The 19,639-nt window shown below is 60.7% G+C and overlaps 1 protein-coding gene across 1 annotated transcript; it reads right to left on the bottom strand.

The window, feature by feature from the left end:
• Nucleotides 1-3,544: 3,544 nt before the first annotated feature.
• On the bottom strand, nt 3,545-18,155 carry LOC105483849 (MAX dimerization protein 4). The gene is made up of 6 exons (XM_011744864.2): nt 17,962-18,155; nt 17,770-17,869; nt 14,090-14,119; nt 8,527-8,641; nt 7,177-7,339; nt 3,545-6,801 (listed from the first exon to the last, which is right to left on the bottom strand). Exons 1-6 carry the CDS (start codon nt 18,023-18,025, stop codon nt 6,644-6,646), a joined length of 630 nt encoding a protein of 209 aa, XP_011743166.2. The 5' UTR covers nt 18,026-18,155; the 3' UTR covers nt 3,545-6,643.
• Nucleotides 18,156-19,639: the final 1,484 nt, after the last annotated feature.

The following is a 19,639-nucleotide window of genomic DNA, read 5'->3' as shown; positions in this document are numbered from 1 at the left end:
GATACAGAGAGACAGAGACAGAGACAGACACAGAGACAGAGAGACAAAGACAGAGACAGAGACAGAGACAGAGAGACAGAGTCAGAAAGAGAGACACAGAGAGAGACAAAGACACAGAGACAGAAAAACAGAGACAGAGACAAACACAAAGAGACACAGAGACAGAGACACAGACACAGAGAGAGAGACAAGAGACAGACAAAGGAGAGAGAGAGAGCATGCAAAACGACACAAGCTGAGGGGGTGGGAATGCAGGGCTGAGGGGAGGATTTTTTATTTTGTTTTGTTTGAAAATGAGAGGAACTTGGGGATATTTATAGACTGCAAGGAGGAACTCTGAGGAGACAGCATTAAAGATGGCAGAAAGACAAGGGGCTCCTTTATAGAAAGAGATCCCTGGAGGGCAGGAGGGGTGCACTCCAGAGCCCTGAAGGCCGTTCTAGAAACCCACTTTCCTAGTGACTCCTGGGTGGTTTCTTGGGCCACAAATTAATTCTCCATCTGATTTTGAATTGCTGACCATAGTTATTTGTTGCAAAGGTGCTTACGAGACCATAAAAGCCATAAAAACATTAAGTAAAAATTACAACAGTATCAGCCCCTAGAGTACACACGACAAACACAATAGGTTTAACTATACAGACATGGAAAGTTTTCTTCAGCTTGCCTTGGGAATTTAAGAAAGCAAGTATGTTACACTTATTTCCAGGGTAAGCTTTCTTTTCAGCAGTCAAAATTATTTGGAGTTTTAGTAAGGTCAAAAGATAAATGGAACTCAGGAATTAATCCTCCCTGAGAAAGCCCATGAGAATATAATGGACTAAACAGACCTAAAGACAGAGCTGTGAGGATCAAGTGTTTTTGCTGTTTGCTTTTTCTCCTTCCTGTGGAAGCGATTTTCTCCTATTAGTATTTAAAAAATATTTTAGGTTTTGGACAATATCTTTTCAGACTATTTTTAAACTTTAGAAGTAACAGTCAGATGCTAAAGATTATTTGTTTTAGATGTAGTTTTCCATGAATTTTGTGGGACTCTATTCTGCAAGCAATGGAGAATGGGGGGGTGTTTTCAAGCAGGAGAGTGAATTCTCAGATGTGTGTTAGAAGCCTAATTCTGCAAGACCAAAAATGACAAAAGGTGGTAAGAGACAAGATACAGGACCACTGTTGCAGCATGTAGGAGAGGAGGAGAGAGCTGGACAGAGGGAGCTGCAGGAGCTGGCAGAGCCTGGGGCCTGATGACTAGCCTGGGTCCGCGAGACTCTGGGGTTTCCAGCTGAGCAGGGAGTGGCATTTCTTCCTATTCTTCCTACTAATCCTTCCCATTAAGAAGAAAGAAGACCATAGGGTTGGGAAAGAGTTTGTTTTCCATCCTGTTGACATTCATGTGACAAAGTGAGAACTCAGTCCCCAAACTCAGGAGCAGGTTTGGGTCAGCACAAGCCCAAAGGAGGTGACAGAGTTCATTCACCAAGGTGGCCATGTGGAGAGGGCCTTTGAAGTGGGGAGGAATGGGGACCACAAGGGCTGGCAGCGGAGACTGGGACTGGTGGGGTGTCAGAAAGGGCCTCAGGACAGGAGGAGGAGTTGTGAGCCCCTGAGGCTCAGCAGGTCAGTGGCATAACCGTTTACATTCTAGAAAGATCCCCATGAGGCTGGAGTGCACGGGGCTGACCTGGCCAGCGACTCGGAAAGGAGGAAGGAGTAATGTGAGAAGGTCCTGTGGTGATTAGCCCAGATGATTCCAGTGCCTAATTTGGGGGGCCATAATCTCAGCAAAATATGGTGGGAAGGGATATAGGGGGCTCAGGGCCCACTTCCCAGAGGAGGTTGTGCCTGAGCTGGTGAATGCAGGGAGCAGGTGGGAGTGGGGGGCTAAAGTCAGTGCAGGGGTGGGCCGAATTGAGCTGAAGGACAAATGGCGGTGTTTGGGTTTAATCTGGAGGCCATGGGGACCCAGAGGAGGACTTTAGGGAGGTGAGCAAGGAGACCTTTGAGGTCATTCAGGCTGCCAAGAAGAGGGTGGGTGGGAGGCTGCAGGCAAGTGTCCTACTTGTAGGGGGACTTGCTATAACCCAACAAGCACAAAGATGGAAAACAGAGATGGACTCTGCTTGGAGAACCAAGGGCTTCCCAAAGGACAGGGATCCTGTCCCAGGTATCCCACTCTCCAGCCTGGTGAGCAGGGGAGGGGTGCATCTCCAAATCTCAGCATGCCACCTGTGAGAAGGGCCCAGCATGATGATACCAGGTACCAATCATACATAGAACTGGGCACAGCCCCTGGCACCTGCATGCCCTCGATAGAAAACAGTAGTGGTGATGCCAAATCATAATATTTGGGATTTAAACGTCCACATTTACATGAACGACCAAATCCTGGTGGCTCTAAGGCCCCAGCCACATTCCCAGGAGGAACTGATTTCTATCCTGGGGTGCTCCCCACTAATGACCTCGAGGGCTCCTGGGGCGCACACAGGTTCAACGATCCAGACTCTGCTGCTGGGGGTTGGGGGAGCTCAGATTCCTCCGAGGCCCCCAGCAGGCACCCTCCATGGCCACCCCACAACCTGCTGGTGGGTCCCACTGGGCCATCTCCAATGCATAGCTGCCATGTGCACAGCGTGGCGACTAAACACTCAGGAGCCCCCATATGACCACCCGGCTCCATCAATTCTCCAGCACTCAAAGCAGGCATGTCCTCTCAGCTGCCCATTGCTGGGCCCCCCAGGACTCCTCCCTCTGCACCAGGGTAGCTGGGCCCACACCGCCCCAACCCTGGCCCGGCAGATCAGAGGTCTCTGCTTCCAGGGGCGTTCCCTCCAAAAGGCCTCCCTGGGGGGGAGCAGGCAGCCAGCCCGGCTTGCTTGGGTGAGGGCAAGACCTCTTCTCCCCACTGCGCAAAGTCTCATCACCTCACAACCACCCCATGATGGGCATGACAGGAGCCTGTGTCTCCACGGTCACCACCGGCACAAGGGGATAGCTGGCCATGCCATCTCACTTCACCTCAGCATGACAGGTCCCCATGACAGGAAGCAGAAGCCATACCCAGGTAGTTGTGGGAACAGGTGCAGGAGAATTCTCACAGTGCAGCTCCGAGAGCTAGCAGCCTCTATGCAGAGGGTTCCTGGCTGGCATGGAGCACCCCAAGGGGTCGGCTGTCCTCGGCCAGCAGGGCCAGCAGGGCCCCAGCACAAGAGCCAGAGGCAAAGTCCCAGTGCCTCTGGGACAAGAGCAACAAGAGCATCCAGTTGGCCAACAGGCCTGTAGCGGCACCCGCCTCAAACCCGCCTTCACCCAGCTCCAGGTGCCAGAGCATCCAGGGAGGCAGCTGTGATGGCGGGCCCAGTGTGGTTGGCAGCAGGGGGTGACGTGCTCCGTCAGGCCTCCCAGAAAAGAGGCTGTGGTAGGGCAACGAGGGCCACGGCCCAAAGGCCACACAGTATGGTGCCACTGGGTCAGGCTCTCTGCTTGGGGGCCGAGGGCAGGGCGCAAAGCATGGTGACAGTGACAATCACAGAAAGAGCCGGAGCCATCAGGGTGAGATATAAAAATCTGTATTTATATTACAATGACATAAGGACACAGCATGGCCCACATGGTGGACAGGTGGGCGGGGGCCCCTTTCCCCTCTAGCGCACACCCCCCTCACCAGCACCAGGCCCTCATGTGGCCCCTGACTCTGGCACGGAACCTGCCCTAGTGCCCAACGTGGACCTGGGGCCACACTGCTGGCCCAGGGTCAGGGTCCTCTGTGCAGGCAGTGGGGAGAGGGGTCCCAGGTTCCCTGACAGAGGGAGGCAGGGCACGGGGGAGCCTGCCTTGCCCAGCAGACGGCATGGGCTGGGGCAGACAGCAGAGTGGGGCCCCCAGGGCCACAGACCAGTACAGGGCTCCACCACCCGGGGAACACAGGCCCAAGCACTGTGCCACTAAGGTGGGGTCTGCAGAGGCAAAGCCTTGCTGCAACATTTTCCCCTCTGCGAGGATGGTGGGGGTCTGCTATGTGGTTTGCAGGGGTTATCCTGGTATGCGGGAGCTGCCTTCCAGTAAGTCTGGGGAACCCAAGCCTGAGTCTGGGTGCTCAGTGGCCGAGAGCACCGGTGTGGGCTGGGAGGGCACACGCAGAGGCTCAGGAGCCCCCGGCGCTGTTCTGCTCCTGTCTGCTCTCTCTAGACACGGTGATGGCCTCTTGGTCCCTGCAGCCTCCAGTGATGGCAGCCTGGGCCCCTGGCAGGGAGCAGTGGGAAGTTTGAGCATATGGTGAGTCCTAGCACCAGCCCCCACCCAGTGGGCCACCCTTCACCCACCTGCTGGTGGCAGGGAGGGGCAGCTGAACAGCACGCTGGGTGGCTATGAGACTGCCTCCCAGTCCACGTGGGAACCACGGCCTCAAGAGCCACAGGCTGAGCTGCTGGGAGGGTCGGCTGAGGGGCCACCACTGGTCACTGGGTGGATTCTGCTGGTCAGAGATGAGAGCAGAAGCCCCCCAGCTGCCCCAGGCACTGGAGGGTGGGGCAGGGAGCTGGTGCTTCAAGAATTGAGAGCAGGGACACGACCACCTCAGGGCCCTGGAGTGCTGGCTGGGGAAGCAAGGTTTTGCACACGGCCCGCCTTGCTCAGAGGTGCCGCAGTGTTTGAAATGAAGCCTCGGGGGGACAGAATCAGGCAGGCAGGGGAAGCTCCTTTCTGGGTGCCCCTGGCCCCCTGTGGGGCCGGAAGGAGATGCAGACAGGCCTCCTCACAACCACCCACAATGCATTCGGATGCCCCTCAGCTCCAGGCACCACACCCCCTATGGCCTGCAGGGCAGGTTCTGTACCAGAGTTGTTTCCAGGGACCCCCTTCCACCACAAAGGGCCCCCAACCCTGGGACATCTATGCCTATGACTGGAAATAGACACAAATTTTCCCCATCATATGGAAATTGGCTAGAGATGCACCAGAGGCACGGCAGGCACTGCTGTGGGCCAGCCCCAAGGACAGAGGACGTCAGGAAGGAAGGGTGCAAGCCTCCTGGTGCCAGGCCTGCACCACCCAGTGAGCAGTCTTCATTGGCTGCCAGTGTCTGAAACCTGGAGCCCTCACTTAGACCAGGAAGCAGGGGGCTCGAGTCAGGTGACAGGTGAGAATCCACCTCTCTAGTGAGCAGGCAGGCCCCTGCCAGCTGCTGGGGAGGGCAAACACTAGGTCCCTCCGTGCCACCCACAGGGGCCTGGCTGCATCGCCCCCAGGAAGCCCTGGCTGCTGGGAGGGGCTGCCCACAGGAGATGGGAAGACAGCACTAGCTGGGCAGGCCTGGGGCACCCTGAGCCACGAGGGACATGCTGGTGGGAAGGGCAAGGCCAGACACAAGACACAAGGCACACTTTGACGACATGACAGAGGGACAGGTCCCTGAGACGCTGGGTGGCTCCCACCCCTCAGCAAACAAGGACACAACAATGGCTAGGAAAATAGAGTACAAAAATCTGGTACGGGAAACAGAGGCGGCACACACGGACGTCCCTTGGCCGAGAGTCTTTAGGCTTTCTTTTTTTAAAACACGGTTGTTTTTTTGGGGGAAGCCTCTCTGCCTGCTGAGGCTGCCGCAGCAGAGCTGGTGAAGAGCCCTTTCCTAAGGTGGCTCCCGGAGCCCTCACTGGGCTGCTGGGCAGTGCAGCATTTTACTTTTTTGCTTTTTGTTTAAAAAAGGGAGATGAGTAAGCCCCCGAGGACCCAGTGGCTGCAACTTTTACCAGCCTCCAGCTCACCCCAGCCCTAGCCAGGAAGAGATGCCCTCTCCTATGCAGACAGGCAGGCACAATGGGTGGGCGCGGGTGAGCGGGAGCCGGAGGGGAACCAGGCACAGCCCAGGGGCTGATGTTTGCCAGATGACCCTGAAGGCCATCATCCCCAGAACAGGTGACCTCGGGGTGCCCAGGTGTGTCTGCGTGTGTGAGCATGTACATGAGTGCGTGTACCTAGGTGCGTGCGTGTGTGCGTCTGACAGTCCTACCAGAGCAGACGCTGCCCAGCTCGGTGTGGGCTGGGCTGGCCTGGCCTGCCCCGAGAGCCCAGCCCTAGGTTCTGACACCTGCGACGTGGGAAGGACCTTGACCACCCACCTGCCCCAGGTGCTCACCCAGGTCCCGCCCTTCACAGATCCCTTGTCCACGCCAGGAGCCTATGTGGACTGACAGGTAGGTGGACAGACGGACGGATGGACAGACAGCCTTGCCTTCCTTCCTTCCTCGGTCCACTCCTTTCTCCTGGGATCCAGGGTTGGGGTCTGAGCTCCCTGTGGTGGTCATTAAGCCCCTCACACGGCACCTGCCGAGGTTTGCAGCAAAGATATTTAATACTTCTGGAATGATTAGGAATCTGAGAACAGACCGTGGGCGGCTATGCTGACCAGGGCTCCGGACGTGGAAGCTGGGCCCTGCCTCCTTGCAGGGGACTCTGCCCAGCTGAGAGGGGCAGGCAGCTCGGCAGGCCCTGACCGGCAAGCGGGCAGTGCCAGGCAGCCCAGGTGGCAGCTGGAGCTTCCAGAATGGCACAGCAGTGGGCCTGTGGAGAGGCTGGCGTCAACTGAAGGAGAACTGGAGGGCTGACACGCGTGGCTGGCGAGCAGGCAGGCCAAGGAGCAGAGGGCACGGGCCTACGAGAGGGCGGGGCGGCCCAGCCGCCGGCAGTGGGGCCCGAAGCCACTGTCGCCGCCGCTGCCACTCTGCAGGCTGTAGTGGTCGTCCGCGTCACTGCTGCTGCCAACACTGTCCAGCTCACCAGGGCCAAACTCCATGCCCTCTATGTCCACTTCTGGGGAGAACAGAGCGGGGATGGGGTCAGGCCACTCTAAAGGTGCCAGCCCATTTCTCCCTTTTCTGGAAGCAGAAGCTCTGGGCAGAGAAGCAGAAGTGCAGACCGCGCTGTCTGGGCCCTGGGGCAGCAGACACCAGGAGGGCTCTGGCTAAGAACCCAGCCTCAGAAGCACCAGTCCTCAGCGGGCCATGTGGCCTCTGCATCCCACCCTCCCTGTCCAGTCCCTTCTGCACTTAGATGGTGACAAACACCCCAGTGCAGCAGGGAGCTGGGAGGGTTCTCCCCAACCCCAGCACCAGGAGCCTTCTCTCCACCCAGGGAGCTGTGCCACTGAGTGCCCGGAGGCCCAGGTGAGGCTGCCCCACGCCCCACCTTGCTCTGAGTCGTCCGTGGAGACGGCGGAGCCTGTGCTATCTGTGCGCACGCGCTCCACACTCTGCACCGACAGCTGCTCCAGGCGCCGCTTCAGGAAGCGATGCTCCTGCTGCAGCTGCTCCTTGATGCTCAGTGCCCGGCGGTCCTGCTCCTCCAGTTTCTGCGGGCAAGGGGGACTGTGAGCCCACGGCGGGAAGGGGACTCCCCACTTCCCCCTGGCCAGGAACGGGGTCACCCAGGCCCAGAGGTTCCCTCTCCTTGACAAGACCTAGCCAGGCTATGGGCCACAGGGTGCCCAGTCTCTACCGGCCCCACAGCCTGAGGTGGATTCCTCCCTGTCCCAGCCAGGCGGTCACAGTCAGATGCCACCTCCCAGCCCTGTGGTTTCCATCTATGGCCCAGCTCTAATACCCGCAGCCACCAGGCAGCCTTGGTTAAGCTGAGCCATGTGTGGCCATGACACCCTGGGTCAGCGCTACCCAATCTTTGGCTGGCACCTTCTCCAGGACAGTCCTGCTTCCAGCGGGTCTCCTCACACACTCCCAGCCCTGCCTGCCCCCGCGGGGCTGTGGCTTGTACCATGCCTATCTCTGCAACACCTGCGCCCTGCCCTCTCTAAACCTTCCCGTGGGCCCCACTGAGACGGTGCTTGCTCTGTGAGGGCCCCCAGGGCTCTCGTTGTGCCCATCTCAAAGCTCCTGCCACCCCAGCCTGGAGATGGCCATGCCTATGCAGGCAGAGGCCCTCAGAGCAGATGGAGACTTGCCCTGGTTGGCCCAAATGTCACAAGGCCCCCAAACCAACAGGGCTGTCAAAAGTCCTTTGGGGGCTGCCCCAGGGAATGTCTCCCTCAGCCCCGACCTACTGCCAGCCCCCACTGCCCCAACCTCCACCCTGGCCCCCCCCGCCAGGCTGCCTACTTTTAGTCTGCCTTCTGATGGCACCCAGAAACACCTGCCCCTCCTGGCCTCTTCTCTCCTTCCTGGCCCACTCTCTCCTTCCAGCAGCTGCCTCTTCACGGCCCAGGGCCCCAGAGAGCAATCTGTCCCCCGAACTCCTCCTCTCCATCCCAGCCTATGCTGCACTGTGGCTTCTTATGCCATCAGCACCCAACAAATGCAGCACAAGCCACGGAACTGCCTCGACCCCTTGGCAGCTTCTGTTGCTGCTCCTCCACCCTGGCAAAAACCACCAGGCCCCCGACACACACCCGCCAGATGGCTCCCCACCCACCTTCAGGCCCTCTGATCCAAGGGCCACCCAGGGTCCCCTGTGACCACACCCCCAGGGCATGCAGGGACACCGAGGCAGCCGGACAGGGCAGGGTGGAGTGCAAGGCCCACTCACCTTGATGTGCACCTTGGCCCGCTTCAGGAGGCTCAGCGTGGTATGGCGGGTGCTGTCGGGGCCCAGGGGCACCAGCTGCTTGAGCTGCTCCAGGTACAGCCTGAGTTTGGCTCGTCTGAAAGAGCCAGAGACAGAACCATCAGGCTGGGGTGGCCAAGCCCATGGGGTGAGAGGTCTGGGGGAGGGCGGGAGGCAGTTCGCAGGGCCCTACACAGACCCATCCTCACCGTCCACTGCTGCAGATGTGCTGAGGGTCCCTCTCTGAGGATCTCCTCCTGGCCTGGCTGGGAACTCCCCCCGCCCCCAGGAGCAGCCCAACACCCACAGCCCCCAGACAACCGGCAGAAGCGCCCAGCTCACCATGGCCTGCAGAGCCTCAGTGCGTCACCACCAGGCACTGCCCAGGAGCCCCAGCTCGCCGCCCTGCCATCCCCCATCCCCCATCCCCCATCCCTGCCCTGGAGTCCTCATGCAGGGCAGGGTGGGGTAAGGCGAGGGTGCTGTTCAGGCTGCACCCAGAGATCTGGAGAGACCCAGACAAGATTTACGTCTCTCCACCTCATCGTGCACAACGTGCTGTCACTTTTGTGACCATGGAAACATGATCAGCCTAGGTCAAGGGAGGGCCAGGGACCAGGCCCTTCCAATCCAAGTTTCATATCCCCTTGGAAATCGCCTCATTCCAGAGTCTGTCCCTGTATCCACAGATGAATCCACTTTTCACACAACTGGAGCCATGACACCCAGTGGCGCTTGCGTGTCTGTTCACACTCAAGGGCACTTGCTCACACGCTATAATCCTCCAGGACACATTCATCGGGCACCTCGGGAGAGGGGCCCTGGCTTCATCCTAGGCCTGCCCCTGCGGAAACACCGCCTTCCCGGCTGGCCTGCTTGTCTGCGGGGGAGGATGGTGGAGCTCACGGGGTGCGGGGAGTCCAGCTCACCCAGAGGCCCGGGACCCTGGCCACGCCCACATGCACCTGCCTGGCAGTGCAGGGCACCGGGAGGTTTTGTCACTGCCATGTTCAACCACAGACTCACCCATCCTGTGCAGGCCGCAGAGTCTGCTTCCAAATATAGGACACTTTGCTTTGGGTAAATCCTTACGAGTGGAATGACCAGGTCAAGGGGTAGGAATACTTTTTGAATCTTTTGAAAATCTGCTGCCCAACTGCCCTGCCACAGCTGATGCCTACACACGTGACTTTCCCCACATGGCGCCAACACTGAGCACCCCAGCCCTGGCATGTCTGCTCCTGCCGTTCCCAAGCCCAGCAAATCTTGTCCCCCGAAGAGTAACGTGTGCAGGGGCAGCCATTTCCTTTGGACAGAGGAGGAGACTGAAGAAGGAGGGGGCTGCTGGGTGCAGCGGTTAACAGCTGCACCAGTCGGGAGGTCTGCCTGGAGGTGGCCTGCATGGGGCCAACATCCTCCGCATCTCCCACGCTGCCTCCCATGCACAGGTGCAGGGAAAGGGGTCCCAGGCTGCCACTACATGACGACCCCAGTTCCTGGAAGCTCAGCCTCCCCACCTCCAATGGGAGCGAGCGCCCTGCCACCCCCAACCCAGGAACCGCGCAGCCAAGAGGCCGAAGGGTGCTCTCTGCTCAAGGAGGGGCCTTTCCCGAGGCACGCTGCCAACGTACTGTAGCCACCACTGGGACTAGGTTTGCAAGTGGGGGCGTTGCCAGGGGCCTCCTTCCCTGGTCCACTCTAGCAAATGGCTTTCCAACCCACCGTGTAATTACATCAGCACTACATGACCTCTGCAGAACAATTTAAAAATGCAAATCAACTTTAAAAGGAAAAAAAATTAAAAGTACCCCCAAACTCCACCACCCCAAAACAACCTCATTACCATTTTAGTGTGTTACACATGCACATCTTGAATGTTAAGTGAAAAAATTAGAATACGGAACCACATAGGTGACAAGTGACCCAATTTTGTTTAAAAAATAAAAGAGCAGACGCACACGAGAGACAACAGAACAAAACGAGGCACAGGGAGCGTGCGTCTCCAGGCGATGCGCCTGGCAATTTTATTTCTTTAGCTTTGTACTTTTCTGTATTTTCCAGGTTTTCTATGCTAAACACACACACACACACACACACACACACACACACACACACACTGCTGTGACAATCAGAGAAAGACACGTTTGCACAAGAAAGAAAAACACAGCTAAGAAACAAATAACAAGTAGAAAAATCTTTGCAATACATATAAAAGACACATGGTTAGTATTCGTGGTATTTTGAGCTCACACACATCAAAAATTAAAAGCAGAATGCCTCGACGTCACAACGGGCAGAGGACACAAACAGGCTGCAGGACACGAGGGCCAACCTAACCTAACGCCCGGCTCCATCTCACCAGAGCCAGGAAATGCACACGCAAACAAGGAGGTACGACTTGCACCCTCCGACAGGCTGACGTGAGAAGGGATGGCTCCTGCGCCAGCCAACTCGAGGGGTCGTTGATGGTTTGCTGGTGGGAGAGCAAAAGGGGACACAGGTCTGAAGGGCCATCGGCACAGTTATCACTGACCGCCATCCAGCATCTCTACTTTTAGGGCCTTGGTCCTACAAAACTATCCCCCCAGATCCGCAAAGGTCTGTGCTCACCAAGGCACATCACAGGACCGTCCGGAAGTCCCTGTGTTAACCAGAGGGTCATCACTAAGAACGCTGGTGGCACAGCCAAGTGTCCCGTGCAGTCATCGGGGATGAGCAGGTGGAGGAGTGTGCCCTGACGCAGGTGGACAGGACTTACGTACGTGGTATCAGGTGAAAGATCAAGTGAGGAAATGGAGAACAAGGTCCCCTGCTTATCCAAGTCTCATCGGCAATGTTAGTGCCCGCGGGGAGCAGAGGAGGATGTGGCTCAGCCTCCGAGTGCCTGGGATGCAGTCTCTGGGGTGGGGTGCAGGGGAGGTCCATGAACAGACCGCTTTAGAAATCACGGAACACCTTTCTCGAGAGACAAACAGAAGCCATCTGACCACATACACGCACTGTCCGAGCCAGTAACAGGTCCAGGCCCAGGAGGGCAGGCACCAGGGCTGGAGGCCACAGAAATTCCTGCCCTGAGCAGTGGCAGTGGCCTGGAGCCAACTCTTACCAGCGGCTGGTTGTGGGACCCCAGGAAGATCCCCACCAACCCCTCTGAGCCAGGAAGCCCCTTGGCCCAGGGATGCACTGGGCTCCCACTGAGCCCTCCCCTCCTGAAGCCGCTGCAGTGCCCTGGGCCCCCTGCCAGCACCCCACGGCTGTCCCTGGGCATTCAAAGGGCTTTTAAAACCCCCACTTCCTGAAGGAACCCTGTGTGGATTCAGGAGGCAGAACCCGCCTGCAGGACTAGCGCGCTGGGCTGGTATCCACAGCAGCCCCACCTCTGACGCAGCACTTTCCAGCTCCCCCAAAAACCCCAAGCCCAGAGGGGGACCCGGGGCACCGAGAGGGCATGGCTCCACGCCAGCGTCCCAGCCAACCAGAGAACCTGGCTGTGGCTGACGGGGAGCTAGGGGCGGCCCAGGAGCAAGCGTGGATGTTGCCAACAGAACTTCCCAAGGTACGTGAAGGCCGTGTGAGGCTGCATCAGCACATGAGGCTGGGCTGCAGGGGGCTCCTGGGGACCTCCCAAAACCTGGACATGCTTGGGGCAATGTGGGGCAGGGACTCAGCTGAGGACTCTGGACTGGCCTTTGGAATGGGCTCTGCCATCCAGGGGCTGTCAAGGGCCAGGAAAGAAGGCTGGGACCTTCCCCCAAAACACACTAAGACCATAGCCTGGAGTAGGGCCAGTGAGGTCAGCAGCCAAGAAGGTGAGGCCTCCACAGTCCCCAGGACCCTGGGGTCGGCAACAATGCACCGGCCTCAGACCTGCTGAAGCTGCCTCTCTACAAAGAGAGGAGGAGCAGGGCTGGGCAGGCTTGGCTCAGAGCACCCACAAGGGGAAGTCCCACAAGCCCTGCCCAGTCCCCAATAAGGGAACACCTCCGGGCAAAGCAATGTCCAGGGCCTGCCTCCCAGGGATGGCTGGGTGGCCCAGCCAGGGGCTTCCTTCCTTCCTCAAGACAGCACGCAGCCCTTCCCTGCAGCCAAGAGCAGCTGGCATCAGGTAGGCTGTGATCCAGGGCCCCAGGCCTGTGAGTGCTTGGGGCTGTCCACATCTGCCTCTTGGCCAGCCAGAGACAGAAACCCCCTGCACTGGGGTGGCGGAGTCCACAGACACCCTGGCTGCCCACCCATCCCTCCTCTGTGTCTCAAGAAGGCTCCATGAGGCCCTGGCTAAATGCAGCCTCTGGAAAGAGAGAGCAGAGGGCAAAGCCAGGTCAAAGGGCAGCTGCAGGGGTCCCCTGTCCTCCCCAACAGCTGCCACATCCTTGCCACCCATCCTCCCCCAATGTCATTGTCCCTCAGTCTGTCCCCATTAGGAGGCTGTCCTCCCAGGGACTGCCTCCAGGAAGCCTTCCTTGAACACCCCCACGTGTCTGCCCCAGCTCCTGGGTCCTGGTCAAGGCTAGGCTGGTCTCCTTAGGCCTGGAAACAACTCCAGGCCTGCCTGGTTCTCTTGGGCCCTGTACCTGCCCCCACCTCTGTGGCCTCTAGGGAACCCCCCAAACACACATGACCTGTCCAGGAAGTGCAGTTCCTCAGAGAACACTGCGTTCTGTCCCTGCCCAGCTGCCCGCCCCAGCCAGCAGCCCGAATCCCAGGGGAACGGAAGTTGGCGCTGCTGTGGGGGTAGACATGGGGGGGAGGCGGAGACCTGGCTGAGCACCAAATCTTTCTAGAGGGGACTGTGGGGGGGCTCAACCAGCACGCAGACCTGCCCCACCAGGAAGGGAAGAGCTGACCCATTTCACAGATGGGATCACAAGTCAGGAGGGAGCGATGGCCCAGCATCCTTCAGGGGAACCTTCCTTGTCCTAGCATGGGGGCTCCTGCCTCTAGGGCTGCCTCTGCATTCACCCAGGGCTCCCACTGCCAGCCCCTAGGCCACTGAGCTCACCTGCACCTCATCACCACCAGCAGAGCTGGGCCTGCAGCCCTAGCTGCCTCCGGCTGTCACCAGGGGGAATGAACACCCCGCAGCTTTACCCGAGGGCTCGCCTGAATCCTGCCCTAGGCCAGAGCTTCCCACACGGCCAGGGACTGGCTGCTCTCCATCTGCCCCTCGGACAAGCCTGTAGCACGGCTCCTTGGAAGGCAGACCCCAGAACGCACAGGGCAGAGAGCCGAACCCTCCTGATTGGAGACCACTGTTCTGAAAGCTAAGGGCCCTGACTGTCACATAGCACAAGGGGTCTCTGGCTCCCACTTGGATGAGCTCCGGAAAGCAGGGCCTGGGCCCCCCGCCATCTCCTGCCTCTAGCACAGAGTGCCTGAAACAGATCTCAGCCTCCTCCTCCAAGCTTGACCCTTCCCAAGACAAGGACACACCCTAGCAGCACACTTGGCCAGGCCTGGGACAAGGGCAGGCTCAGCGCACCACATACCCTCAGTAGAAGGGTGGGCCAGGTGCTGGGCTCATGTTGGGGGCTGGGGGATCACTTACCTGTGCTTTTCTAGCTCGTTGTGTGAAGACCTGTTTAGGGAGACAGAAAGACAGAGCTCACTCTGCTGCGTGACCACCAGGGCACAGAGAACAGCGCCCTCCTCAGGGGCCAGGACCTGCAGACAGTGGCTTGTCTGGGTTCCGGAATGGCCCAGAACAGTGAGGGCTGGGACAGCTGTCCACCCAGGGTTGGGGGAACCACATGCTGAGGGTGGACACTGGTTGTCAGCTGTGGGTACTCCATGCTGGGGGAGACCCAGCTCACGCCCTGGAGTTCTCCATGGGTCAGGGACCTGGTTTGGTGAGAAGCAGCAACAGGGGCCGGGTTTGCTCACAGGGAAGCCCAGAGATGCAGGCAGGTCCAGGGCGCCCAGGGCCACAAGCCCACCTAGCAAGGCCTGTGGGGAATCTGGCTGACAGGAGGACCCAGGCCTCCTTCCAGAGGGGTGGGGGAGGCCCAGGGAGCAGCAGCAGGTCCTGGCGCTGACCTCTACTAACTACCTGCCTTCCCTGCTCCCCAATCCCTGAGGCCAGCTGTGTCCTTGGAGCCAAAGCAGCCTAGTACCTGGGACAAACAGCAGGTGGAGATGGAGCCCAGAGACCTGGCCCTCAGGACACGGGTGGTCCTGTCCTGACACCACCACTCTGTTGGGCTCACACACCTGCGTGACCACAGCCCACCTTACCAATGGGGACCAGGGACACAGCGTGTCAGCCAGGTCAGCCCATGAGGGGGCTTCTGAGATGTGGATGCTTCCCAGGCCAGTGGGCACAGTTCCCTCAGGGGAACTGCGTGCTAGCAGGATGGGCCGCCCTGGAGGCCCAGGCTCAGCCTCTCTGGGGACAGTGGCCTCACCTGCTGCTCACCTGTCTTGCCCATTCAGACACGGGCACACAACTCCGAGCACCACAGCAGGTGCCACAGCATCTGCCCTGGAGGACAACAAGGCAGGGGGACCTCGCTCCCAGCTCCAGGCCACCTTCCCAGTCCAGGCAGGACCCCACAGGCCAGCCAGGGCTCCCGGGCCTCCCAGGATGCTGCTGCACAGGTGGGCAGAGTTCAGACCACCTCGGGGCACCTCCAGACCCAGCCCTGAGGCCTCTCCCTGCCCTCAGGTCCTGGCTCCTTCCTGAAGTTTCTGCTGACCACTGCCTGCTTCAGGAACGTGGGATCTGGCGTCTCCTGTCCCAACCACTCAGGCCAAGGGCCTGCCCCTCCCACCTGCTGCACCAACAGGCTCTAGGCCCCCCTGTGTAGCCTCAGCAGAGCCTCCAGACCCAGGTCTCAGGATCCTGGAGAGCCTGGTGGTCACACGGGCTGGACAAGGAGCCTCAAGAATCACTGCCAGGGCCAGCCAGGGCCGGCCAGAGCGAGCAGAGGCCACGGCCATATGCTCCTCAGTGGCCTCACAGAGATGGGCCCCTGCGCCAGCCTTTCTGCCTCCCCAGAACAGGCAGGCCACAGGAATGAGCTGCGCTCTCTGTCCTCAGCCCAAACCGCAGCCTGGCCACATGGGTCTGTAGTCTGCTGGCTCAAAAGGAAGGTCAGAGTCAGCAGGTGCCCTTCAACGTAAAAGCCTACCTGCCTACCCCTTGAAGGGTGGCGTGGCACTGGACCCCACCCTGGAGGCAGGGGGCATTCCTCCAGCAGCTCCTCCTGGGCCCAGAGACCCTTGGGGCCCATCGAGGGGGATGTTTGCCACATGGGTCCCGGGAGCACTCTATCCCTCAGGAGAGGTGGGACCCATCCCCGCTGAGGCTGGGACAAGTGCGTTCTCAGCACTCCCGTGACCCCAGGAGACAAGCACACTTCACATAGAATGGACCCCCCTGCAGGCTGGCCCCAGTCCCCTGCCGCCTCCCTCAACCCTGACACTGTCCTCTGGCCCCACTCCCTACCTGTTGCCCCAGCCCCACTGTGCCATGTCCCCTCCCTCACCCTGGCAGAGCATGGAAGCCTCACAGGTGGAGACAAGTTAGGGGCTCAGAGACCCTCTGGCCCCCTGCTCTGCCCAGCTACTTGTCTGGGCTGGCTGAGGAAAGCCTCCAGGGCAGCGCTGCCCATCAAGGAAGGGGCCAAGCCGCCAGCCCTGGGTTGCCTCAAGCCCCAGGGGAGCGGGGCTCGGCCCAGAAGAGCCAAGGGGAGACGCACCAGAGTTAGGGAGCCCTCTGCCTCCCTCACCAGTGCCCCCATGGTCTCTGTCCCAGCAGAATGTGGTCAGCCAGGACCCAACTCAGAACAGGTGTCATCAGAGGTGGGTGAGTGGCAGGCCTCAGTTTCCTTGGCCATAAAGAGAGATAAAAATCACATCGCCTCTCTGAGCCTGCGGTGAAGATGAACCGGCTGCGTGTGTGAAACGCTCAGCATAGAGGCAGTGTTCCGGCAGCCTTGACCAGGACGCTGGCTGTCAGCTTTGGGTACTCCACGCTGGGGGAGCCCCAGCTCACGCCCCGGAGTTCTCCACCGGTCAGGGACTTGGTTTGGTGAGAAGCAGCAGCAGGGGCCGGGCTTGCTCACTGAGGAGGCCTGAGGCAATGGTCCCCTCGTCACACTCCTGTCCTTCCCCAAACTGTCCCCAATAAGGGACCAGGGGCTGGGACTCAGAGACAGGTCCCAGCCAGGGCAGCAGGGAACTCAACCAATTCCTCGCCTGGCTCAGGACACCACAGAGATGGGTCCCTGCGCCAGCTTTTCTGCTTCCCCAGAACAGGCAGGCCACAGGAATGAGCCATGCCTTGGGGCTTCGAAGCCCCCTACAAACGCAGCTCCCAGCCTGCTCACACAGAAGGGTTGGGCCAAGGTGGGTCCAGACAGGGCCAGGTGTGCCGCGGTCCTCACAGTAGCCAGGAGCATGGAAATCCCTGGGAAGCCCCGGCCCAGGATCCCCACTTCCCACGCGGGGGACCTGTACGCATCCCAGCTTCAGGCCTTCTGCTGCCTGAACACGAGGCCAAGGTATGGAGTGCGCAGCTGGCACCAGGAGTAATGACTTCATGGGGCCCTTGACGTGCAGCCTGCCCCTCCTCCCGCCCCCTTAAAAGGCCTCCGTCTTAAAGAAGACGACCCCCACACTGGTAGCTGGAGTTTCGCTGTGTCAGGAGGCTGGGCAGGAGCGGTGGGCACCCTGGGAGGAGTGGTGGCCCAGGACAGCGCCTCCACTCGCCTTCTCTGTCCAGGCTCCTGGGAGATCGGGGAGGTCGCCGAGCAGCACAGTTCGGCTCTCAAGAGTCAGTCGAAAGGAGGCCGCCCACCCACCCGCGGAAAAAAAGGGTTAGGGCCGGCAGACCCTGGGGACCCTGGCTGAGGCTGTTTCCCCAGACCGACCGGGCACCAGCCAGCGCCCGCTGACAACTTTTCTACCGCCTGGAAAAGTCCAGAACAACTCGGGGGCGGGGAGCGGGCGCGGGAGCGGACCCCGGCGGCGGGCGCTGTACGCGTGGCACTGTTTACGCGAGCGGCCCGGGAGGCGCGGCCGCAGGAAGATGGCGACGGCGAGGGCGGGGCCGGCCGGGCGGGGCTGCGGCCGCGGCCTGCGCGCCGCCTCCTCCAGGCTGGCCGCCGGGGCGCGCGGCGGCGGCGCTGAGGGCTGCGGGCCGGGAATCCAGGCCCAGGGACCACGCTCCGGGCAGGGGCGGGGGTTCGGGCCGGGCCGGACGGGGGCGGGCGTGGGGGGCGGTACCTGTTGTTCGGGGCCTTGCGCACCAGGCTGGCCGCCTTTGTTTTCTCCCTGGTGAAGTCGCCGTCGAAGGGCAGCACCGAGGCATAGCCGTGCTCGGCCTCTGCGGACACACGGCGCGGTCAGCGGCCCCCGCCCGGCCCGGACCCGCCGCCCGCCCACCGCTGCGGGCGCACAATGGGGCGCGAGCGCTACCTCGATCCCTGCGCTCCAGGTACTCGGCCGCCTCCAGCAGGATCAGCAGGGAGTTCAGCTCCATCCTCCCGCCCGCGCCTGTCCCCCCCGGGACGGCGGCGGCCGCTGCCCGGCCCGCTCCGGCCGGCTCCGCTCGCCGCCCGCCCCGCGCGCCCGGCCGCCGCACTTCCAGACTCCGCGGACTCCGGCGCTCGGCCGCCACCCTCCGCCTCAGGCCCTCAAATTGACACATAAGGGAGAGCGGCGGCCCGCAGAGCCAATGGGGGGCGGTGTTCGGGCTCCGGGGGCGGGCGCAGGGACGGACCGGGGCCAATGGGGGCGAGTCGAGCGCCTCGGGCGGAGCCGAGAATGTTGACAGATGCGGAGCTGGGCTGGGATAGGCCGGCCGCGCTAGTAACAATTTAGAAGCCCGAGCTTAGCAACAGCACGTGGTGGCCCGGCCCCCGCGCTAGCTGACTGGCGGCCACCATGCATGTTAAGTAGGCACCGCGCACCGATTGGCCAGAGCGGCCTATGTAAAACAGGCACTGCGAGCCAATGGCCGGTGGCGGGGCGCGCGGCCAATGGGGGTGTTGCGGCCGGACGCGTTGCCGAGAGGAAGCGCAGCGCGCGGGGACCGCCCGCCGGCGTGGGGGCCCGTTAGGACGCAGGAGCGTCTCGGCGACGCGGGCGCAGCGGGGCGCTCTGGGGCGTGCGCCGGGCCAAGCCGGGCCTGAGCGCGGCGAAAGCAGTGGCTCCGCGGGGTACGAGGTCTCGCGCTCTGCCCGCGGGTCTCGCGTGGGGCCGCGAACGACTCCCCTCCCCACCGGGCGCAGAGTGGCCCTGGGAAAGGCCCGTACTTGGGAGAGGGACACAGACGCTCTGAGCCTAAGAGCCAGGCCCCTCTGAGAGTGTCAGTGGGGAAACAGGCCCAGAGCGGGCGGGCTAATCAGATGGCCCAGTGGACGCCGGAGCTGAGGGAGGGCCCAAGTCTGGGGAAGGGACACAGACGTGCACCCAGAGTCGCGAGGCTCCCCAGAGTCGGGGGCTGCGTGCTCTGTGTCTAGTCTGAGGGCCAGGGACGGTCCCAGAGGCAGGCGCTGGCCTCTGGCAACGACGCTCTTTGTAGGGAGGGAAGTTGCCCTAAGTGGGGACGATGAGAGTGAACTCTTCATCAAATCCCGGCTGGCGGGTCTCCCTAGTGACCCCTGATCCTAAGGCTGGCCCAGGAGGTGGCAGGACTGGCAGCTCCAGGCTGGCCATGGCACCCCCCACCCTCTCGCTGATTTTTTATTTTATTTTATTTTTGAGACGGCTCTGTCGCCCAGGCTGGAGTGCAGTGGCGCGATCTCAGTTCACTGCAACCTCGGCCTCCCGGGTTCAAGCGATTCTCCTGCCTCAGCCTCCCAAAGTAGCTGGGACTACAGGCGCATGCTACCACGCCCAGCTAATTTTTGTTTTTTGGAAGAGACGGTTTCACCATGGATGGTTGCGATCTCCTGACCTCGTGATCCGCCCGCCGCGGCCTCCCAAAGTTCTGGGATTACAGGCGTGAGCCGTCTCGCCCGACCCTTCTTGCTGATTTTTGAGGTTGATGGCCTGGATGTGCCAAGGGCAGGCCCTGCATGCTAGAGAGTGTGGAGGCATAAGGTGACTGGACCCCTCCAGAAGTTCTCAGTGGGGCACAGGGGCTGCTGCT

The sequence above is a fragment of the Macaca nemestrina genome, chromosome 3 (assembly GCF_043159975.1).
Source record: "Macaca nemestrina isolate mMacNem1 chromosome 3, mMacNem.hap1, whole genome shotgun sequence".
NCBI lineage: Eukaryota > Metazoa > Chordata > Mammalia > Primates > Cercopithecidae > Macaca > Macaca nemestrina.
Note: the sequence above shows the minus strand (reverse complement) of the source record. Positions and strands in the feature narration are given on the sequence as shown.